At 43.1% G+C, this 22,380-nt stretch overlaps 7 protein-coding genes and 1 long non-coding RNA gene across 8 annotated transcripts; 5 read left to right on the forward strand and 3 right to left on the reverse strand.

Moving 5' to 3' along the window:
- Inx2 (innexin 2) lies at window positions 1-5,537 on the forward strand. The gene is made up of 2 exons (XM_017083867.4): window positions 1-1,600; window positions 4,356-5,537. Exon 1 carries the CDS (start codon window positions 466-468, stop codon window positions 1,567-1,569), a length of 1,104 nt encoding a protein of 367 aa, XP_016939356.1. The 5' UTR covers window positions 1-465; the 3' UTR covers window positions 1,570-1,600; window positions 4,356-5,537.
- On the reverse strand, window positions 5,169-6,054 carry LOC139353505 (uncharacterized). The gene is made up of 2 exons (XR_011604820.1): window positions 5,773-6,054; window positions 5,169-5,713 (listed from the first exon to the last, which is right to left on the reverse strand). It is a non-coding gene; the product is annotated as an uncharacterized lncRNA (long non-coding RNA).
- A 5,313-nt stretch (window positions 6,055-11,367) lies between these two features.
- On the reverse strand, window positions 11,368-13,320 carry cm (AP-3 complex subunit carmine). The gene is made up of 6 exons (XM_017083301.4): window positions 13,187-13,320; window positions 13,037-13,124; window positions 12,643-12,968; window positions 12,411-12,570; window positions 11,821-12,273; window positions 11,368-11,738 (listed from the first exon to the last, which is right to left on the reverse strand). The coding sequence occupies exons 1-6, from the start codon at window positions 13,219-13,221 to the stop codon at window positions 11,553-11,555; spliced, it is 1,248 nt and encodes a 415-aa protein (XP_016938790.1). The 5' UTR covers window positions 13,222-13,320; the 3' UTR covers window positions 11,368-11,552.
- A 109-nt stretch (window positions 13,321-13,429) lies between these two features.
- Window positions 13,430-14,297, forward strand: sloth1 (sloth 1). Its single transcript, XM_017083319.4, has 3 exons — window positions 13,430-13,568; window positions 13,651-13,915; window positions 13,974-14,297. Exons 2-3 carry the CDS (start codon window positions 13,762-13,764, stop codon window positions 14,057-14,059), a joined length of 240 nt encoding a protein of 79 aa, XP_016938808.2. The 5' UTR covers window positions 13,430-13,568; window positions 13,651-13,761; the 3' UTR covers window positions 14,060-14,297.
- sloth2 (sloth 2) lies at window positions 14,065-14,297 on the forward strand. The gene has a single exon (XM_017083320.4). The coding sequence runs from the start codon at window positions 14,065-14,067 to the stop codon at window positions 14,248-14,250; it is 186 nt and encodes a 61-aa protein (XP_016938809.1). The 3' UTR covers window positions 14,251-14,297.
- Window positions 14,298-14,388: 91 nt separating this feature from the next.
- LOC108016623 (zinc finger protein 664) lies at window positions 14,389-15,850 on the reverse strand. Its single transcript, XM_017083318.4, has one exon. It carries the CDS (start codon window positions 15,727-15,729, stop codon window positions 14,443-14,445), a length of 1,287 nt encoding a protein of 428 aa, XP_016938807.2. The 5' UTR covers window positions 15,730-15,850; the 3' UTR covers window positions 14,389-14,442.
- On the forward strand, window positions 15,831-16,957 carry LOC108016635 (coiled-coil domain-containing protein 25). Its single transcript, XM_017083332.4, has 2 exons — window positions 15,831-15,960; window positions 16,034-16,957. Exon 2 carries the CDS (start codon window positions 16,164-16,166, stop codon window positions 16,791-16,793), a length of 630 nt encoding a protein of 209 aa, XP_016938821.2. The 5' UTR covers window positions 15,831-15,960; window positions 16,034-16,163; the 3' UTR covers window positions 16,794-16,957.
- A 160-nt stretch (window positions 16,958-17,117) lies between these two features.
- On the forward strand, window positions 17,118-18,117 carry LOC108016636 (serine/arginine repetitive matrix protein 1-like). The gene is made up of 3 exons (XM_017083333.4): window positions 17,118-17,272; window positions 17,336-17,738; window positions 17,804-18,117. Exons 1-3 carry the CDS (start codon window positions 17,246-17,248, stop codon window positions 17,866-17,868), a joined length of 495 nt encoding a protein of 164 aa, XP_016938822.1. The 5' UTR covers window positions 17,118-17,245; the 3' UTR covers window positions 17,869-18,117.
- The last annotated feature ends 4,263 nt before the right edge of the window (window positions 18,118-22,380 follow it).

The raw sequence follows: 22,380 nt of genomic DNA on the forward strand, positions 1-22,380 counted from the left end.
GAACAGTTTGAATTTTCTATCCGAAGAGTGCGCTTAGTGCCGCTGCTGCGACGGCGTTTAAACTTCCACCTGGGTAACCGTCGCCCCCGCCGCCCCCAAAATTTTTGTGGTTTTGTTTTTGTTGTCGCGTTGAGAGCGCGAAACGAACTCGAACTCGAGCCGGAGCCGAACAGAACCGAAGCTCTCTGGGGGATCCAAACCCAACCGAAGATCCAGTGCCAGTGCCAAATCCCACGTAACGCTGCTCTCCCCGATAGTTACTACTATCTTTTTTTTCGTGTGCATTCTTGAAACAGAAACTGAAGAGTAATGGTGGCCGACACGTTGTGAGGAACCCGAATCCGAGCCCACAAGCATAAGTCAGACCAGACAAACAGCGAGCATCGTCTCCCAGGATCAGTAGTATCCTTACCATCCGAAATAAGTTACCAATAAAGTACAAGAAGTACATAGAAGACAGCCAAGATGTTTGATGTCTTTGGGTCCGTCAAGGGCCTGCTGAAGATCGACCAGGTGTGCATCGACAACAATGTGTTTCGCATGCACTATAAAGCAACGGTGATCATACTGATTGCCTTCTCCCTGCTGGTGACCTCGCGCCAATACATCGGTGACCCCATCGATTGTATCGTGGACGAGATCCCGCTGGGCGTGATGGACACCTACTGCTGGATCTACTCGACGTTCACCGTTCCGGAGAGGCTCACTGGCATCACCGGACGCGATGTGGTGCAGCCCGGCGTGGGCTCCCATGTCGAAGGCGAGGACGAGGTCAAGTACCACAAGTACTACCAGTGGGTCTGCTTCGTCCTCTTCTTCCAGGCCATCCTGTTCTACGTGCCGCGCTATCTGTGGAAGTCCTGGGAGGGTGGACGTCTCAAGATGCTGGTGATGGACCTCAACAGCCCCATTGTGAACGACGAGTGCAAGAACGATCGCAAGAAGATCCTCGTGGACTACTTCATTGGCAACCTGAACCGCCACAATTTCTACGCCTTCCGATTCTTTGTGTGCGAGGCCCTGAACTTTGTGAACGTGATCGGGCAGATTTACTTTGTGGACTTCTTCCTGGATGGCGAGTTCAGCACCTACGGCAGCGACGTCCTCAAGTTTACCGAACTGGAGCCCGATGAGCGCATCGATCCCATGGCCCGGGTCTTTCCGAAGGTCACCAAGTGTACGTTCCACAAATACGGTCCCTCCGGCAGTGTGCAGAAGTTCGACGGTCTGTGCGTGCTGCCCCTGAACATTGTCAACGAGAAGATCTACGTGTTCCTGTGGTTCTGGTTCATCATCCTGAGCATTCTGTCCGGAATCTCGCTAATCTACAGGATCTCCGTCGTGGCGGGACCCAAGCTCCGTCACCTTCTGCTCCGAGCCCGTTCCCGTCTGGCCGAAAGCGAGGAGGTCGAGTTGGTGGCCAACAAGTGCAACATCGGCGACTGGTTCCTGCTCTATCAGCTGGGCAAGAACATCGATCCACTTATCTACAAGGAGGTGATATCGGACCTTTCCCGCGAAATGGGCGGCGATGAGCACAGCGCCCACAAGCGGCCCTTCGACGCCTAATCAGTGGGCGTGGCCGTGTGCCAGAGTGCCAGTAAGTCTCGTAAAAATACCATCCCAAACTTTCCCAAACACTGTCCCATCATCATCATCATCAAGACACTAGTTTTAGTTAGCTTCTAGACCAAGCCACACTTCCACTCGATGTAAACCTCGATTAAGTCTTAAGATTATACATACGATATACCATATATTTTTTTTGGTAGTTAATTTACGTTTTTTTTCGGCGCTACTTTTTTAGAGAAGACCTAACTAATGACAATAAAAAATTATGTTTTTTCCAACACAACAAAGAAACACTTTTCACAGAGTGAGAGAGAAGAGAGTTCTTCTGGTCTTACGCTCATTTAAGCGTAACCGGCTTCGGTGCAAGCGAGACGGCAGCTGCGCATGCGCAACAGCCAGCCATCGCTCCGTCCGCCTCACACACACGGTCAACTAGGGAGGGGAAAGAAAGAGAGAGGAGGAGAGTAGGGGGCAAACCAGTTTGACCAGCAGTTAGTTAAAGATTGTTGCCAGCAGGGCAAAAGATTCTTTTGGTCTTCTTATGGCTTGGCATTTCTCTACACGATGCCCTCTAAAAATCCACAGGGAAGGGTGGTTTGATCTTCAAACTCATATATACAGATTTTCCAGTATTTACACAAGACTGAATTGCGATCATTCGACACTGATTCTTTTTTTCGGGTCTTCGCAACACTGATTTTGGTTTATTATTGTTGTACAGCACTGGATCTTCATTTTTTTGATTTTGTAAGCAAGTATTAGTTGCATCATTATTCAGACATTTAAATATTAAGAATCCAACATTTAAAGGGTACCACCAGTAGGAATGTTTTTAATCATTTCATAACTGATTATCTATAGAAACTATGCAACTTAAGGCTTTCAAGAAAAATTATGTTTTTATGGGCGGTTTTTTATGGGGTACTATAGGGTACTAAATAGTTTTATCTCATCACTATAGTGATGGTCGAACACACGAGCTAACAAGCTCATTATTTATTAGTCGTTTCCATGGCCTCAGATTTTCTTAGTTTGCCTCGATCTTAAGATGTGGACTCTCCGACGACCCATGTCATGCCATCTCTACACAGAGACAAATAATACTAAGATTAATAGGTAATGATCTTAGGGGTACTATTATATTGATAAAGCCGGATATTTTTTATTTACTTTTCAATTTGACTTTAAACCTGAAAGCTCATTATTTCTTTTATGATGATTTATAATTACCCCTCACTCTCTGACATTAAGTTATGTGAGTGAAAGGTAGTTTTGGGGTTCTCTGTGGTAGTTTTTTGCCGTGTGTGCGTTTTTGGGCACAGCAGATAAGGAAAACCGCTCTCAACGCTCGGGTCTCTGTTCGTCGGACTCGACTCGTAATCAGCTCGGAGTTGAGTTTTACTCGGGCTGGCTGTCTTGAGTTGCGTTGCCCAATGTGCAGACATTTTTCTTTCGGCTCGGGGACTTGACTTGGGACATGCAATGCCAATTAGAAGTTGGGCAACCACACACATACGTGACAGTTTGGGGCATGGGCATGGGCATGGGCACTTATCTAATCGAAGGCGGGAACCTCGGGGAACAGTGCCTTTTGATAAGGTGCGAGATACAGCTACGAGATATGGGATACATAAACGGGCGCTGATGCTGTGGCCGCTGATTGGTGACAAAGTGTTGCAATTAGCACACGTTTTCATTTCCATTTATCATTTATCAGCCACCCCCCGATGGCCCCACCTCAAGATCAGAGATCACAAGATCCAGGCCCCCGTAGATCCGTAGCTTCAATTAATGGCTGGCACACAATTTAAGCGGCCTCCACAGCTCTTGATGATGATCATAATCAACAAATAAGCGCTGGAAGTGCTCCTGCCGTTCTCTGTTTTGAATCTATGTAGTATATGTAGTATATGGCTATATGTGGTTTTCGTCTGACCGCCAATTTGAGGTATCAATGAATTAATGAATGGACCGCTCTGTCACACCCAAAACCACCCACTTAGCTCCCCCCCAGTTGCCCCCTTAGTTGATTGAAATGAGAAACAGACACGCGAAAACTTTTGCTCTCCATTGAATGTGCCTTTTCAAATGTTTTTGTTTTTTTTTTGTTTGTTATTTTTACTATACACGCACTTAATTTGCTAAGTCGGCAACTCATTTCCCAGGCTTTTAATTGCATTAATTGCTTTCAATTAGCGCAGAGCGAGCGAGAGTGTCAAACTCGAATCGGGCCAAAAGTGAAACTCAAAAACGGAGAGTCCACTTATTTCCGATTGAAATGGAAATGCATCGTTTTTGGCTAGACAATGGCGATGATGGGATGATTTATTGTTTCCTCAGCGATTGGAAACTCTCAGGTGATTAGTCTTTAATGTTTGACAGCTGCGGGAATGGGTTTTCGTGGTCAGAATCGAGTGTATTTATAGGAAATTAATTCAGAAGCGCACTCGTAATTTGTTATTTTAAATGTTAGTGCTCAAAATAATTTAAAAATAATTTTATTACATTTAATAAATTAGCTGTTGGCTTCTAAAAGCCTAAAACATTATCATAATTATTAAAGCTAAATGTTTAAACTGATACATTTAAGTAGCTTTTTGAATATTTGAAAGCCCATAAAGAACTCAAGTCTTTATCGAGGATTTTCGCGTAATCTTATCTTCTTGAATTTCTCACTTTGTCACATAATACTAACTTTAATCTACATCAGTCATTTCCATTATTAACCCCAAACTCAGCACCCAAATACTTATAAACAAAATGATTTCATTATTCCATTGCAGTTTCACGCAGCCGAAATTGGGTTAAGACGATGATAAGACGATGTCGGAAAATGGGGAAATCGGCTATCGGAAAGCGGAGGGAGGATTTAGGAAGCCGACTATGTAGATGAGGCCTTTCGAGCTAATGACGAGCTAATGAACACATATCAACGAATTCCATGGTAAAAGACAAGATCGCAAGCAATAACCGATTTGTGTTTACTGTTTTGCATCAACAACAAGACACGTACAATTACAATAAAGTAACAGTAACAATACAAGTAACAAATACTAGCCGCATCCAGAGATATAAGCTACAGATGGATTGGTTCAGGATTTTAGTGGGTTCAACGATCACGAGACAATCAAATTTTCCATTTGCCAAGACCAAGAATTTCCCGATATGACCTATGCAAATCCCACGGCCAATCCATCGAGAAGCATTCTGGAGACCTTTGAAAGACAGGAGAAAAGACATTTTCAAACTATATATTTTTTGTGCAGCAGCAAACGAATTGAGATATGATAGATCTATATACATCCATATATATTTTTAATAAGCAATTACATATATATTTATACATAAATATACAGACGGACCGAAAAAAATATATATTTATGAATGCCACATGCGAGTAATATTTATGCTAAGAGTTGTGATCATTGATTAAGACATCTAAAAAATGCGAAAAATACAAAAAAAGAAGACAAAATAAATAAAACAATAATTTACACTTAGTAAAGAAAAAACGCCAGCATAATAATACATATTTTATTTCAATTTTTACACTTTTAATTTAGCAATTTTCGCCAGCAAATAATAATTATAATTCCTTTTTTTTTGCATATCTTTGGTAGCATTTATTTAGTTTAGCGCAATTTTTTTTACACACACCCGAACTCATCAATAAAGAAGAGCAAATAAATTTATGCATATATATTTATAGACGTATATATTTTTGTAAATGAAACGCAAGAAATATACATTTAGCGTTAAGCGTAAAAATGGAAAAGACAAACAAAAAATGAAAGACTCAAAAGCAATATTTAAAAAAAGCAATCGAAAATCAAATAAAAGTGTTTGTAACTGTGTGTTTATCCTCGAAGCGATAAACGAGCCAAGCCCTAAGCTAAGTTTCAATTTCAATTCCATATACTTATAAATACTTACATTAAATGAGAATAAAAACACCCAAAACATGATGATCTTTTTTATGATTTACTGTTTGTACTCGAGCCGAACAACTTCATTTCATGCGAAAATAAACAAGAAAATAAAACAAGGAAAATCGAAACAAACAAGGAAAATCTATCTTATCGGAGGTTTCTCTGGGATTTCGGGGTTTTTGGGGGGCCCACTTGGTCCTATATGTGTTCGCCTAAAACAATTGCAAACAAGGTTTTGTGGACACTTCAAAGGTTCGTTTTGTGTACCCACCTTGTAAACGTGGTTTTTTATGACCAGCTCTACCAGAACGTGTTTACGCGGGGCAAACTTTGGAGCGAACTTTGCGGTTCTAGTGGTCTTTGACCTCGGGATTTGCCCCAATCCACTTTTCTACATATCTTTTTTCCAGTAGATCTGTTGGGAAGAGCGATATGCTATAGGGATTACTTTTTTTAGATGTTACTGTCTCAAGACACGTTTACAAAAACCTTAAAGGGAGCTCAATATCTTATTATCTCTAAAAATAGGATCATGATTATCTTTGTTGTTTTCCCTATTTGATGACAACTGTTTGCATATTACTTACTGTCAGATATTTTACTGAATTATTACAGATATATAAAGGCTTTGATAACGATATCAGTCAAGGCCATAAATCCTCTAAGGAATTACTACATTATAATAAATAAAGCTGACTCAAAGTTTTCCCAGACAATTCAACAAGTGTCTCACCATATCCTGTTTATATGAAGTTCCACCTATCGAGTTTACGCACGTGCCAAATCGACTTTACTCGAGTTATTTGTTTAGACTTGACGCAGTTAAATTAGTTCCCCACACATTTAAAGGCACGTACCTCCCCTCATATTGAAAGGTTCTATTGCAATAATAGATCTCGAGTGTAGTTCCTGTAAAATGAGAGGTAAAATGAGAAAGGTTATATGTAAACTTACTGCCAGGTTGTGCATTAGCTAAGTTAACTAACCGTATAATAACCCTTTAGAGTTTTTGTTTAATTTCCTGCTGAAATCGCCTATTTGCCGGGGATTACACATAGTGGGTCAGTAACTTCAGATTGTCGTAATCCAGGGGGATCGGGGGATATGGGAATCGGGAACTCGAGTAATTCACTACGTCAACATGTCTCTTGTGCAATTTACATGGAAAGTGTGGCAATAGAAGCCCGAGAAGATGTTGAGCAAATTAGCATATCAAATTGAGTTAAACGCTGCAATTGGCCTCAATAAATACGTAAATAAATATTACGGCATGGAGCCGAGGAAAGCGAAATCGGTATGGGAACGCGAATAAAATGGAAACGGGTTCAAGAAACCCACTGCGTCACTAAAAAGTCAAAGTTCTGTGCTGTAAATTAAATTTATTGAATATATTGTAATTTATCATTTGTGAGGCAAATACGTCTGAGACAACAAGTGCTATACCTTATTAGCATTGGTGTTCACCGATTTTTGGTTTTTTTTTATGGAAAAGTATCATAGCGACCCTCCAAAATGTAGCACCATCCATAGGAACCGATTATAGCTGTCCGAATTAATCCAGAATTTCCTGGTCAACGCTTGTGCTGCATTTCCCCTGGCATTTGGTATATGGTTTCATTTCCCGAATGCAGTAATCTGAACAATCAGGTGCATATAGTGTGCCACAGATGGGTGGCCCGCACACACACCTTTCAGATGACCTTGCACTTGCAATTGTCAAATTAATTTCGCGCAATTTTGCACAAAAGATTTACGGCAAAAACACCCCCATGCGATCAATTTCGCAGGCGACCTCTGGCGGCGGCTGCCCATACCGCTTACGTAAGCTCCATTTCACATAAGCCCCTAAATTTCGCTTTGGACACAATTTATTTATTTAAAAAAAGACCGCTTTTCGCTGTGAGTCTGTGAATCGTTGACGGTTTTGTCGTCTCTGATTTATTGTAATGGCTGTTTTTTTTGTTTTTTTGTTGATCTGCCTTCATTTTGTCGCAATTGTGTCTGGTTTTTTGTTTTAATTCTTTGTGCTTCTGGCTCAATGCGATAAATTAACTTCAACGGGGCGAAAACAGACTTCCAGTTTGGCCTGTTTTTAATTTTTCGTATACAATCTGAAGATGTTATTTATAGGAACTTGCATATATTTGTACGAAATATATTTACTTACTGTAAATGCTTTTTTTTGCACAATTTATCAAACGACCTCTAACCTCTTATAAATCGATTAATTAAAACCAATTTGTGACACTTGCTAATTAGTCGTCGCACATGAGAAATTAACAAATGAAATATGTGAATACTGTATCGAGACTTTTGGCATTAGCATATCACAATTATCGGCTGGAAAATTACCCCTTTTGTTTATCGCAAATTGAGGACTTTGTATGCAAATCCTCCCGGACAGGGGCTCGAAATTTTAGTCATTTCTGCTTTCTGTTGTGGTTTTTAATTTTTCGGATCTTTTGTTTATCGGGCTCTTTTTGTTTGGAGAAATGAGTAATCTGCACACAACTGAAATACTGCGTTCCATAAACACACTTTTCGGCGTCTGTGATTCCGATTCATATTGTGATTATGATACGGATAATGGTTCTGGTTCTCGTTCTGGATTCAGTCCTACTTGGGCCATCGAATTGCGGAAGTTTCAATCGTTTTTAATGAGCCTCATCGCACTGACACAGAAAGTCTATTTTGTGGAGGCGTCTTCATGATGGAAATACCCTCGGTTCTTTCGGGTTGGTTCCCTTTTTGGATAGGAGGCGGGTTTATCTCAATGCTAAGAATAAACGATTCGAGTTTGGATCACAAAAGATTAATTTTAGTTACTAAGCCCCATTTGTGCTACATTTTAGTCTCATTTACATCATCATAACTATTTAGTTACATATTTTTAAATTGTAAGTTAAGTAATTGTAGTTAAGTTAAATTGTAGGGTACACATATTCGAACACCTAATAGTGTCGACATTTCCCGTTGGATCTGATTTCCATTTTCCCCCAATTTCCACCCACCTTCCCCCATTTTCTTGCGTAGACAATCAACGTTTCTAATTAGCCTGCCAGACGGGCGAGTGCCCATTAGACATTCTATGGGGGGTTCGTGCTCTGGTTTATATATAAGCCATAGTTTTGAAATCATGTGGGACGATACAATTGACGCGGCCGGCATTCAACACCTTTCGCAAAGTTGGGCAAACAGCAATCAAAGCAAACAAACAAACAAACAAAGGCGAAAAGCACAAAGCACAAAGCAAGGCAAACACTGCGAACAAGCAAAGTTCAAACATTTGCTTAGTGCAGCGGCGACAAGTTGCATAAATTATTATCGAACAGCGAATGCAATTGCACGACCTGCTACAGTTCCCCCACGCCCCCTTTCAATACCCGCCCCTGCTTTATTTTTCAGGGGAAAAAAGGGGGAGCAACCTTGTTGCGCTAATGACAAATGCTTGTTGCTTGTCTTTCACTCAAACTATTTTGGAGCCAAAGGCTCCATTAACTTCACTGTGCTTTTGGATGTTTCGTAATGTAGATCTAAATGGGGATCGCAGATATAATAAGCACTATTTGAAACCCATAAAATATAAATAAGGAATAATAACAGCTTAAAAGTATAATATCTCATACGATTTCAAAAACCACTTATGATTACTTGATTGAAACACAATTATATCATGACTAAGAACTGTAAAACTGGTTAAAATTGTAACATAAGTGAAACCTTATCTTACCTTTATGATAAAAATGAAAATGAAAAATATTGATTCAAGCTTAAAGACTTCCGAGAAATACTATGCTTCATCCTAATTTTTCTATCCACCTGTCATCTCTTACAAAAAATCGTTATATGGTTACCCAAACAGAAATCCACCTGCAATTTACATATGTAAATTCTTATATACCCAACTATTATCACAAACTCACGATAAGCAAACACACCGATTATAAAGGAATTCACGAAAGAGCATTTTCAAATTTACTTTAAAATTATACCTCGGCTGTTCAAACATTTCAAATTGAAAGTAGATCAAATGCAGTGCTGCATTTGCATCCATTTAAAATCACTTAGCATGGCGTTAATAGTTAAACTTTACTGGAGCATACGAGTATTACCAAACAGAAGCTAAACAAAACCATTTAATGCTTATGGGGCGAACAGGATTTTGTATCGATTAAAACATGTATGAGGGCACGAAATCACGTGCATTCTCGCTCAAAGAGGAAATTTATGAGGCTTCATCGACACCTCAAGGGGCTCATTAAAAAACACATTCAGGTGCTACAAATCTGTTCATGAACTGCAATAATTCCAAATGCCATTAACATTTCTACAGGGGAATTTTAATTATTACATTTGATACCCTCGCCGAGGCTGTAATTAATCAATAATAAGAAAAATTTCTTTAATAAAATCAGAAATGTATAACTCTGGTTTAAAACATAAATTAGTATATATTTTTGTCTGGATCCCACTTAATTTTTTGTTTTTGTCTAGGGTATGGTAATATTCGACTCCTAGATTTCTGCCTTTTAATTCTTGATTTTAAATGGCTCTCCCTCGAGCGATGGGAAATGCAAATGAGATGGAAAACATTCACAATCGAGCCGTATGAAATGCGCTATCAATTACGGCGGTTAAATGCCAGAGGATCTCCATTCTCGGCAGGGGGAAAAGGGAAGGCGATAGGAAGCCCTAGGAGGGCAAAACGAAAGACTTAGGCAACGAACTCTTGTCGCCCGCTGTTAATGAGCGTTTAAAAACGCCTCGCATTGGAATGGAATGGCATGGACATGGATGGATAGGGCTGCTGGACTCTGGTTTTTGGGGCATGCCACCATGCTGTGTGGCGAATTGTGCTGACTCCCCCATACCCCCCCCCCCCCCCCTGTTTTTTTTGTAGAACTGGCTTAGCCTTTAACGAGTGTTTCCCACGCTTGAAAAATGACTCGCGAGCTGGACTCGAAACCTGAGTTATTTTCTCGATCCGTTCGGGGTCCGGATTTTTGGACCCGGCCCAGAGCCGGCTCTCTGTGTGTGTGTATAACATGTCTAGCCATGGTCGAAGTCGCCTTTCGGTGGCGCTTGTTGGCTACCGTTGCACGCCGCGCCCAAAAGCCTAGAAGCTGCTGCTGCTCCGGCTGCAGTGGGTTAAGGGGGAGGGCGGGCCAAGGGACAGGGGGCGTGGCAGGGGCAAACCGGTTGCCGGTCTCGGCCACAGACAAAAATGCAGCTAAGGTTGTATAAGGAGATAACGAGCCCGAAACAGTGGAACCTCCAGTAGTGAATTTAATAACTTTAATAAAAATAGTATCATTATTATTATAGTCTCCCTCTCCAGTCATGAATTTAATGTTTTAAGAAATAATATCATTATTATCATAATCTGATAATAATATCATTAATATTATCATCATTAATCAATCATTAAAGGCATATAAGGAAACTTTCTTGTAAATATGTTAAGGGTACATAAATATTTGCTTTATTTTCATGATATTAATTTGGAATACTTCCATATTCTGTTTGCCTCCACTTATGTACACCGAGTACTTGTCTGAAAATCCACTTGAGCGAATCTCCACTCCCCTCCGTTGCGCACACACATCCATAAAGAGATGTATACATACTATTCGTATGCTAAATGCGTTGGCCTGGCTGCAAAATCAAGTTTTGCATTTTCATTTAAATTTATTGGTTTCCTCGCTGGCTGTTGCCAGGCGCAGTGGAATCGAGTGGAGTGACTTGGAGTCGACGGAGCCATTGCCATGCCACGCCACTCGAAGACTTGCAACTTCATTGCCGATCGATTCTCGCATTCCAACTCTTCGAACATGGCGTCGCCGCCCAAGAACAACCACACGACGACTACACTTGGAGTTTAACTTTTATGGGTAGATATAGATACATAGATGAGATAGAGAGAGAGAGAGGGAGAGGGGAGAGACGGGGGCACAGAAATCGAATGACATACAACAGTGGAATACACTTAACGTTAGCACTTAATTAAAGCTGGAATCGGAATCAGAATCGGAATCGGGATGCTGATCTCGTCTACATCCGCACCTGGAACTTGCCCGCCTTGGTCAGGTATTTGACACCCTTGAAGGGCTTGTACTTCTCGCCGTACATGTCCAGGCGATTCACCTTCAGCCCGGAGACGGCCAGCTGCGAGATCTGGAACTGGACGTTCACGGAGGGATTGGCATCGATGTTGGTCGTTCCGGGAGTGATGGAAACCTAGTGGAGTAGGGGTAAAATGTGTTTAATGTAAGCATTCTTTGAATACCTATATTCCATAGTTATTATATCTCTTGCTTACCGATCCCCTAATATTTGGCAGCTTGGACACATCGATGCGTCCCACATCCCAGGACAGTGTCTTGGTCACCGAATCGAAGGTGTACTTGCCCTGGTTCGGCGTCAGCAGGCAGTTGAGCACGCATCGCGGCATGGTCAGCTCCAGCTTCACCTTGTCCACAGTGCGTCCCAGGGTGTTCCTGGGCCCAATCGTCAGATCCAGACGTCCCTGCTCCCCCGTTTTGATCGAGAAATTGTGCCTGATGTAGATGGGTATGGCCACCACGGACTGGGAGCTTATGTGATACGACATCAGGCGGAAGTTGCCATCGGGCGGGATGAAGGAGAGCAGGCGCTCCGCCTCCCAGCGTTTGAAGCGCACGCATGGATGGAAGGACACGTCGTCGAAGAGGCGAGGATTCATGAAGGACAACGTTAGATCGGGCATGCCGGATAACTTGATGCAGCAGTCAATCTGAAAAAGAGTTTTCAAAATAGATTACGCTGTATGCGGCGCTAGTTTCATTTTCTCTTGGATATTATTCATCCATTAAGATTGTGAAGCATTAATATACTGATTTTGAGAGGGTTTCTCCCAAGTGAAATACTTACGTATCCCTGGATTTCCGCAAACACCGTGGATCCCGACTTGTCTATGATAGCGTCCACCTCCTCGATGACATCGAAGTACGCCTCGTTGTTGGTGTACCTCACGCCACTCCGGCGCCAGGGAATCGCCGACAGCTGGCCCGATGGCAGGGTGGTGCTCACACTTTGGAATACACACAAGCGGATTAACAAGATTGTTGTTTTGGGGGGGAGGGATGTGCATCATTGGACCCACTTGCTCTTGCCCGTCACCGTGTTGGCAATGGTGCGCAGGATGTTGGGCGGCTTGATCAGCTCCTTGAGGATGTTGCTCTCGGTGGCCAGCGGGAAGCCGTTGTCCAGCATCTCGTCCAGCAGCTCGTAGACGACCACATAGTTGTCCTTGATCACGGACTCAGAGCAGTCGCCGAAGTAGTCCTGAAAGGTGTCCACCACGCGATGCAGGAACTCGATGACGAAGAGTGGCGGCACCTCCTGCTTGCAGGCGGCCACCAGGGACACCGCGTCCCTTTGCACCGTGATCAGGTAGTAGTGGGGCGTGGCTATCACCGGCGGCACGTCCTGGAATCGAAAGCTATGGTCAGCATATAAGCTACATATGTAGACCATACGTGGCAGGGGCGGCTTACATATGGAGCGGCTCGCTGGGCGTCGAGGAAGTATTCGCACACGGATCGCGAGACCACCGAGCGCCAGTGCTTTTCCAGGAAGACCTCGCTGATTGTGGGATAAGCTAGGGTTACACCGGTTCTTCATGGCGTACATAAATATTTACTTACCCGCCGCTGTTCACTATAAAAAGACTATGTATCATTTTTGTTTACTATTTAAGCTCGATTTTTTTTGCAATTCAATATTAGAGATGAGCAATTGGAGATGGTAGCGGGAGGGGTCTCCACTCCCACACTCACGAAATGGAAAGACAAATTGTTTGGTATATATGCATATATTCATATATTTGAATGATAAGCGAAAGGAAGTTTTCGGAGATTGAAATGAATTATATTTCACTGTAAATAAATAATTTTCCCGCTAGCAAAAGTGCTTTTCAGTGGTTTACATATCGTGAGCCCATCACTTATACCTTGTCCCTTGCACATCTCTAATTGAACAGCTGATTGCTGAGGACCGGAACGAAACGAGTGGAAACTGAAACGAGAGGTAAATGGAGATGATCTTTATTTTTGACAGATAACAAATAAACAAAGCAAGAAATTCAAGCGTTTTCTATTAAACTTCATAGAGAACCAACACACACATGTGACGGAGGCACTGCACACACACGGCTTGCTTGAATTTCGCCTGGCAAAGGGCGGGAAAGACACGGAGTTATATAATCGCCGGCTGAAAACACATGAGTTCGTACAGCGGATCCGTGCGTCGTCTGCTGGACAGTTGGCCCGGAAAGAAACGCTTCGGTGTCTACCGCTTCCTGCCGCTCTTCTTCCTGCTGGGCGCAGGCCTGGAGTTCTCCATGATCAATTGGACAGTGGGCGAGACCAATTTCTGTGAGACTTCCTCGCCCAAATGGCCTCTTTTTGGGTCTAATAACAAAACTTCTTGCAGATCGCACTTTTAAGCGTCGCCAGGCCAAGAACTACGTGGAGGAGCAGCAGCATCTGCAGGCGCGTCCCGCATCCAGCACTGACTAAGCAAAATGCCCGCCGGAGTCTCCTGGGGCCAGTACATGAAGTTCCTCGGCTGCGCCTTGGCAGCCATGATGGCCGGATCGCAGGCGGTGCACCTGTACTATCGACCTCTCGAGGATCTGCCCGCCTACATCGAACGGGAGCAGCACAGCACACAGGTGGATCCCACAGCCAAGCCACCGGACTCTGCCTGAAGCCATGTAATTGACAATTTACTGGTCATTAAAGCTAATTAAGTTTATACCCGGTGTTTTTGTAGAAAATGTTGTTTGACCTGTGTCCTACTATGTCCTGTGATTGCCTACCATCACCTGGAGAAGCTCCAAAACAAGCCCATTTTGTACTTAACCACTTTAATTAAGAAACAACTCTAATGCTAGTTAAGACTACTTGTCGTGCACCTTCCGGTGGTTTTTGAGGCACGTCTGCTGGCGGAAGGCTTGTCCGCAGGTGCTGCACACGTAGGGCTTCTCCCCCGTGTGGATGTACTCATGGTGCCGCAGAGTCTTCCTCGAAGCAAAGCTCTCTGGGCAGTGGCGACACGCGAAGGGCTTGAGCTTCAGGTGGACCGCCCTCACGTGGGCCTCCAGCTCGAATCTTCTGGCGAACCTCCGGCCGCAGTGCTCGCAGGGCAGCTTGTCGCTGGAGTGCATCAGCATGTGCTGCAGCAGCATGAACTTCTTGGCCATCCGGCGGCCACAGACCTGGCATTCGTGGGGCAGCTCCTCCTGCCCCTCGTGCTGCTGCAAAGTGTGGTACTTGAGCGTGTATCGCGAATGGAACTCCTTTTGGCAGATATCGCAGAAGTGCCGCTCCCCAGCGCCGCCTTCCTTAGCGGCCACCTCGTCCTCCGTGGGATGTTTCGTCTTCAGATGATACTTAAGATTCGCCGACTGATTAAAGCTGGCGCCGCACTGTTCGCAGATGAACTTCTTAAAGGAGTCCCTCTCCCGGGGACTGTGCTTCAGCCGTTTGTGCTTCTGCATGGCTATGCGGCTGGTGTAGACCCTCTCGCATCCTGGCTGGTCGCAGGGATGACGCCGCTCCTTGGGAGCATGAACCTCCCGAATGTGGGTGTACAGGCCGCCCATGAAGCTGTACGCCTTCTCGCACTGGTCGCACTGGAAGGGCCGCTTACTGCCCTCGTGGACTTTGCGGATGTGGGCCGCCAAGGTGATCTGGTGGGCAAAGCTGTGCCGGCACAGAGAGCACTTCAGAGTGTTCCTCGAGCCCCTGGATGCCTTTTTAGGGGACTTATCCCTCCTAAGGGCCGGTTCATCGATGGGATCTGGGTCGGGCTCGGGTTCGGGGGGTTCCAGACTGTGCAGCGACCTCTCGTCCCCCTCCCCATCCTCGTAGACCACTTCGAAAGTGGGTTTCCGTGGGTCCTTCTTCAGCATTTCCAGCAGCTGCTTTCTGCAATCCTCGGCTTTTCTCCGAAACCTCTCGAAGTTCTGGACTAAAATACGGCACTCCAGGCACAGTTCATTCGGCAGCCACTGCTCCATGTCCTGGTTTTCCAAATCCTGGGAGGGATTCAAATTGAGCAACTGCTGCAGCTCCTGGCTGATTGGGATCTCCTCTGATTGGAACTCTGATTTGATGTGTTCCTTGTCTAATTGGAGCAGACAGGTGCGACAGAGCTCACGAGCAGATTCCCGGGTCAAGGTCATTTCAGTTAATATTATAAAATAAATTTTCAAAAATTTGTTTTTAGAAAATTGTAATTTTTTAATGGTATATTTTATTTTAATGTTTTGACAACACGTGAGCTGGCCACACTAAGCTGGATATGGTAAAACCATCGATGATAATATCGATAGTGTCGATGGTGGCATGCCATCTCTCCTCTTATCGACTTCATTTCGTTTACCCATTGGCTATCGATATCGACAACACCGGCTGTAAATAAAATAAAATCGAACTATTAATTAATTCCATTAAACAACGCAATATATATATTTTCATTTTATTCAGGTACATGACGGGACCAGGCCACCAGCACAAGCCGAAACGATACCAAAAAAAACCCCTTTAAACGAACGGAGCAGCCGGTGGCCACCAGTTTATCCCTTTCATTGTCCTAAAAGAAAAGAAATTTAGCAAAATGGTGTTCTACTTCAAGAGCAACATAGTCCAGCCGCCGGCGATGCTTTACATGGGTCGCGATAAGCACGAGAACGAGGAGCTGATCCGCTGGGGATGGCCGGAGGACGTGTGGTTCCACGTACACGACCTGTCGTCGGCCCATGTGTACCTGAGACTCCGCAAGGGTCAGACCATCGACGACATACCCAGCGATGTCCTGGTGGACGCCGCCCAGCTGTGCAAGGCCAACAGCATCCAGGGCAACAAGGTGAACAACCTGGAGGTGGTCTACACCATGTGGGAGAACCTTAAGAAGACCCCGGATATGGAGCCCGGTCAGGTGGCCTATCACGATGAGAAGGCCGTCCGTCGCATCCGCTTGGAGAAGCGCATCAATGAGATTGTGAACCGCTTGAACAGGACAAAGACGGAGGAGGAGCATCCCGACTTCCGCGGGCTGCGAGAGGCCCGCGATGCCGCCGAGCGCCAGGATCAGAAGAAGATGCAGCGGGAGCGCCGCGATCAGGAGAAGGAGGCTGCCAAGCAGCGGCAGCTGGAGGCGGAGCTGCGCAGCTACGCCTCCCTCCAGAAGAGTGAGAACATGCGCACCAACTACGATGCGGGCAACGAGTCGGATGACTTCATGTAGTCGGGACTGAGTCCTGATGCATCCTCGCATTTTTCACGAACATCTCTCGCTGTCCTCTACCTTTTTTTTTATTAAATCGTACGCAAATCGTTTTGTAAAGACCGCACTTGTACTTATTTTGAAGATATTTATGTACATTTTGTACGTTTTTTCAAAACCTGCAATTATTGGTATTTTTTGAAAAACTAAGCAATTGAAGGCATAGTTGTCTATGATGCATTCGTGGAAAAGTATGTACGAGATCGAAGTGTGCTTTTGTGTTTAGAAACAGTAGTCGGTTTTTTTTTTAACGAAAATCCCGATCAAAGTAAGCCTTTGTGGGCGGTGTCAGAGAAGTTAGATCCCGGCTGTGTGAGAGTAGTCAGTATTACTGCTCCGTCGACAGAGGCAGCACCACAGTTTTCCTTAAAAAAAAAAACGTTGAAAATTTTATTGATTTGAAAATTTGTAAAATGGGTACGAGCAAATTGCCAACACGGGTGAGTTTAGGATTGTCGGTAAAATTTGTGCGTCCACCGAAAATGGTTTTTATTTTTGAGAAGGCTTGCGAACAAGGCAATCAACTAAACTGGCAAAGAATACGAAGAGTTTTGAGAAGGCTGCGGAATCGAATTAGTGCGTCGGGCGACAGGATTTACTTGCAGAATAGGGTGCCTATCCATGTGCCGGTGAACCGCCGGGAGAATTCGCAAAGTAGGAGGAACCGTCGGCGTAGGGCTGCCAGGGAGAGGGCCCGCCGAGCGGAATTAAACGCGGGGACCGAGGTTAACCAAGCACCATCACGGCTCGTAGGTCTAAGAATCACTCTTACCAGGGACAATCTAATCCCGGGTGAGAATCCACCACCACCTCCACCCCCACCGCCACCACCACCACCACCACGTCGATCGCGATCCCAGGCCCCGATTCGAATCAGAGCAGTAATAATAGTGGCAAGTCGACGTGGTAAGTTTCAATCTATGTCCCCAATTTCAAGTTGGCCTTTACTTAGCAATCCCCACCTTTTGCAGTGCAAATACGCCTAGCTCCAGCTGAGGAAGCGGAACCTGAGAACACTGATTTCAGTTCAGATTAGGGAGGTTCAAGATCCCCAATAGCAAAATTAATATTAACTGCATCAAGTCACACATTCAGAAGAATTGTATTGTTTAGAGGCCCTAGAGAATGCTGATATTTTCAATTAGAGGCCCACGCGAATCCAGTCGAACAATTACGTGCATAAGCGAATGCAGATATTTTGGAACCCCAATTGATTGCTAAATTACAATGCGTGTTTACCTGTACTATCAGTTATTATAATGTTTCCGTTTAAGTTATTACAAAATGCCGCCTCGATTTTGCATTTGGTATATCGATATACTTTTAAATTAAAAGTGTAGCCACTAACTCTCGTAAGCTCACTGTTAATAACATTAACATTATCTGTCAATATCACTCTGCAGTCTGGCAACACTGTAGTAATTCAAATTTGCCCGGCCATCAAAATATCCTCTAAAGCACACTGTGCGACATTCCCAATCGGCTAAGAGATGGGACTGCTCCGAAAACAATTCACACCATCAGCTGGCGCATTTCGCACAATTTTATGACCTTGGGCAACATCTACAGCTTAAACCTTTTCTTGTTTTCTTGGTTTTTCGTTCATATTTTTGTTGCCAACCTTTATGAATGTTTATAGAGGGGGGCGCCTTTTGGGGTTCTGCTTTTTGCTGTTTGCTGACCGTTTTATGGCTTCAACGGCTTGCTGCCTTTTTGAGTTTCTGGACAATTTGCTGTCAGCACATGGATATGAATGGCTGCAGGGCTGGCAAAACTTGGATCTCTTTTGGCCCGGGAACGCACTCATTATCGGTCATTTTATTTTCACGCATTGTTCGCAACAACAATGGCTGGCCGAACAACAAAGGGGATGCCCCCGAAAATGCGAAAAACTTGATGAGGCTGCGTGTCCTTTTGATTATACCATGCCAATCTTCTTCTTTTCCCAGTGTTTCGTCATTATGGCCAGTCGTAAACATTGATGACAGTGGGGCTGCACTCGGGTTACGCCCCCCATTCCGCCTACTTGCGCCAGCCACCCCTGATTGATTCACGGCGCTTGTGGCGCACTGTTTTCTCCGATTTAAAATGACTGCGAAGATGTTTTATGGCCGCCTGGGCAGACAACTTAGTTCCTCTCGCAATAATAAAGTGGCCTGACCATGAAAGTGGCCGAACGGGGGTCACACTGTCAAAGGAATCCCCCTCAGAAAACCCCCTCCTTGCCATGGGTCCCGGCAATCGCCATCATTAATCAAACTGGCAACAGTAAGCCCCCACATTTCCCAACCCTCGTCAGCGAAGGCTTCTCGCTTTCGCTCTTTATTGCATTTGTCACCACAGCATGGATGCACTAGGAGAAAAAATTATGGCTAAATTTCAAAACGTTGTTAGCTGTAACTAACAACAATAGTGATCTCCATCCTATTCGGAAACTAAATTTTTTTATGGTCAAACATTAAAATCCTAAGGTTTGAGTGCCATTTGATAGGGCACTTAATTGCGAGCTAAATATAAATATTTTTTAATTTGGTTAAAAGCAGCTGTTTCAAATGTATATCTCATTAATAACATTTAAATATTTTCTCTCAGTGCGGTCAAACGTCTCGGAATAGTGAGAGCATGCACACATTTTGCTGGCGAAGCGGGGGAGTCCCATTTCCAGTCACAACATAATTAGTAACCACAGTCTGGCGCTTTCTTGGCCTGGCCAAGAGACGGTAACTGATTAACTAGTGGCTTCCGGTCCGAATGCAGCTGCATATGCAGTTACGATTAATCATACTGGGCTAAAATGCGGGTGGCAGAGAGCAGGACCTTTGTGTTTTGGTAATCAAATTTCATGTTTGCTGGCACTTGACGTACGCCACTTGGAGGGCATCTAGTTGCTGCCCCTGTCCCGAACATACTGACTATCGTTCATGCAGCCGGTGGAGGATGAAGACGAACGCCATCCATCAGTTGGACCACATTTAAGCAGGGAACGCTACTCCCTCTGTAGCGTTGGCAGCAAAAAAAGGAGTTTTTAGAGCGAAAACATAGTCGTAATTTCAGCCGTAATTTAGCCAAATCAAGGCGTACAGCTAAAAGACCGACCGTTTTGAGCAGCTTTCTACAAATGCTATCGATTCCTATCACTTTAAGGAACATTTATTTTTTGACCCAATTTCTCATTTTTTATAAGGGGGTACATCGTTTATTTTTGGAATTCAGATTTTGGTCAAAAATACTCATTTTTTAGTGGTTTTTCAGTCGTAGTTTAGCCAAATCAAGGCGTACAGCTAAAAGACCGACTGTTTTGAGCAGCTTTCTACATATGCTATCGATTCCTATCACTTTAAGGAACATTTATTTTTTGACCCAATTTCTCATTTTTTGTAAGGGGGTACATCGTTTATTTTTGGAATTCAGATTTTGGTCAAAAATACTAATTTTTTAGTGGTTTTTCAGTCGTAGTTTAGCCAAATCAAGGCGTACAGCTAAAAGACCGACTGTTTTGAGCAGCTTTCTACAAATGCTATCGATTCCAATCACTTTAAGGAACATTTATTTTTTGACCCATTTTTGCATTTTTTGTAAGGGGGTGCATCGGTTATTTTTGGGATTCTAATTTTGGTCGAAAATACTCATTTTTTAGTGGTTTTTCAGTCGTAGTTTAGCCAAATCAAGGCGTACAGCTAAAAGACCGAATGTTTTGAGCAGCTTTCTACAAATGCTATCGATTCCTATCACTTTAAGGAACATTTATTTTTTGACCCATTTTTGCATTTTTTGTAAGGGGGTACATCGTTTATTTTTGGAATTCAGATTTTGGTCAAAAATACTCATTTTTTAGTGGTTTTTCAGTCGTAGTTTAGCCAAATCAAGGCGTACAGCTAAAAGACCGACTGTTTTGAGCAGCTTTCTACAAATGCTATCGATTCCTATCACTTTAAGGAACATTTATTTTTTGACCCATTTTTGCATTTTTTGTAAGGGGGTACATCGTTTATTTTTGGAATTCAGATTTTGGTCAAAAATACTCATTTTTTAGTGGTTTTTCAGTCGTAGTTTAGCCAAATCAAGGCGTACAGCTAAAAGACCGACCGTTTTGAGCAGCTTTCTACAAATGCTATCGATTCCTATCACTTTAAGGAACATTTATTTTTTGACCCAATTTCTCATTTTTTATAAGGGGGTACATCGTTTATTTTTGGAATTCAGATTTTGGTCAAAAATACTCATTTTTCAGTGGTTTTTCAGTCGTAGTTTAGCCAAATCAAGGCGTACAGCTAAAAGACCGACTGTTTTGAGCAGCTTTCTACAAATGCTATCGATTCCAATCACTTTAAGGAACATTTATTTTTTGACCCATTTTTGCATTTTTTGTAAGGGGGTACATCGGTTATTTTTGGGATTCTAATTTTGGTCGAAAATACTCATTTTTTAGTGGTTTTTCCGCCGTAATTTAGCCAAATCAAGGCGTACAGCTAAAAGACCGACAGTTTTGAGCAGCTTTTTACAAATGCTATCGATTCCTATCACTTTAAGGAACATTTATTTTTTGACCCAATTTCTCATTTTTTGTAAGGGGGTACATCGGTTATTTTTGGGATGCTAATTTTGGTCGAAAATACTCATTTTTTAGTGGTTTTTCAGTCGAAGTTTAGCCAAATCAAGGCGTACAGCTAAAAGACCGACTGTTTTGAGCAGCTTTCTACATATGCTATCGATTCCTATCACTTTAAGGAACATTTATTTTTTGACCCAATTTCTCATTTTTTGTAAGGGGGTACATCGTTTATTTTTGGAATTCAGATTTTGGTCAAAAATACTAATTTTTTAGTGGTTTTTCAGTCGTAGTTTAGCCAAATCAAGGCGTACAGCTAAAAGACCGACTGTTTTGAGCAGCTTTCTACAAATGCTATCGATTCCAATCACTTTAAGGAACATTTATTTTTTGACCCATTTTTGCATTTTTTGTAAGGGGGTACATCGTTTATTTTTGGAATTCAGATTTTGGTCAAAAATACTCATTTTTTAGTGGTTTTTCAGTCGTAGTTTAGCCAAATCAAGGCGTACAGCTAAAAGACCGACTGTTTTGAGCAGCTTTCTACAAATGCTATCGATTCCTATCACTTTAAGGAACATTTATTTTTTGACCCATTTTTGCATTTTTTGTAAGGGGGTACATCGTTTATTTTTGGAATTCAGATTTTGGTCAAAAATACTCATTTTTTAGTGGTTTTTCAGTCGTAGTTTAGCCAAATCAAGGCGTACAGCTAAAAGACCGACTGTTTTGAGCAGCTTTCTACAAATGCTATCGATTCCTATCACTTTAAGGAACATTTATTTTTTGACCCATTTTTGCATTTTTTGTAAGGGGGTGCATCGGTTATTTTTGGAATTCAGATTTTGGTCAAAAATACTCATTTTTTAGTGGTTTTTCAGTCGTAGTTTAGCCAAATCAAGGCGTACAGCTAAATGACCGACTGTTTTGAGCAGCTTTTTACAAATGCTATCGATTCCTATCACTTTAAGGAACATTTATTTTTTGACCCAATTTCTC

This window comes from Drosophila suzukii, chromosome X (genome assembly GCF_043229965.1).
Source record: "Drosophila suzukii chromosome X, CBGP_Dsuzu_IsoJpt1.0, whole genome shotgun sequence".
NCBI classification, from domain to species: domain Eukaryota; kingdom Metazoa; phylum Arthropoda; class Insecta; order Diptera; family Drosophilidae; genus Drosophila; species Drosophila suzukii.

Excerpts from the sequence above, each read along its gene's own strand:
- sloth2 (XM_017083320.4), top strand. The coding sequence starts at position 14,065 with ATGCCCGCCGGAGTCTCCTGGGGCCAGTACATGAAGTTCCTCGGCTGC.
- LOC108016623 (XM_017083318.4), bottom strand. The coding sequence starts at position 15,729 with ATGACCTTGACCCGGGAATCTGCTCGTGAGCTCTGTCGCACCTGTCTG.
- Inx2 (XM_017083867.4), top strand. The coding sequence starts at position 466 with ATGTTTGATGTCTTTGGGTCCGTCAAGGGCCTGCTGAAGATCGACCAG.
- LOC108016636 (XM_017083333.4), top strand. The coding sequence starts at position 17,246 with ATGGGTACGAGCAAATTGCCAACACGG. Across the intron at positions 17,273-17,335 it reads CGAGCAAATTGCCAACACGG|GCTTGCGAACAAGGCAATCA; the intron begins GTGAGTTTAGGA and ends ATTTTTGAGAAG. Across the intron at positions 17,739-17,803 it reads AATAGTGGCAAGTCGACGTG|TGCAAATACGCCTAGCTCCA; the intron begins GTAAGTTTCAAT and ends CACCTTTTGCAG.
- sloth1 (XM_017083319.4), top strand. The coding sequence starts at position 13,762 with ATGAGTTCGTACAGCGGATCCGTGCGTCGTCTGCTGGACAGTTGGCCC. Across the intron at positions 13,916-13,973 it reads AGTGGGCGAGACCAATTTCT|ATCGCACTTTTAAGCGTCGC; the intron begins GTGAGACTTCCT and ends AACTTCTTGCAG.
- LOC108016635 (XM_017083332.4), top strand. The coding sequence starts at position 16,164 with ATGGTGTTCTACTTCAAGAGCAACATAGTCCAGCCGCCGGCGATGCTT.
- cm (XM_017083301.4), bottom strand. The coding sequence starts at position 13,221 with ATGATACATAGTCTTTTTATAGTGAACAGCGGCGG. Across the intron at positions 12,274-12,410 it reads TTGCGGAAATCCAGGGATAC|ATTGACTGCTGCATCAAGTT; the intron begins GTAAGTATTTCA and ends ACTCTTTTTCAG. Across the intron at positions 11,739-11,820 it reads TGCCAAATATTAGGGGATCG|GTTTCCATCACTCCCGGAAC; the intron begins GTAAGCAAGAGA and ends CTACTCCACTAG.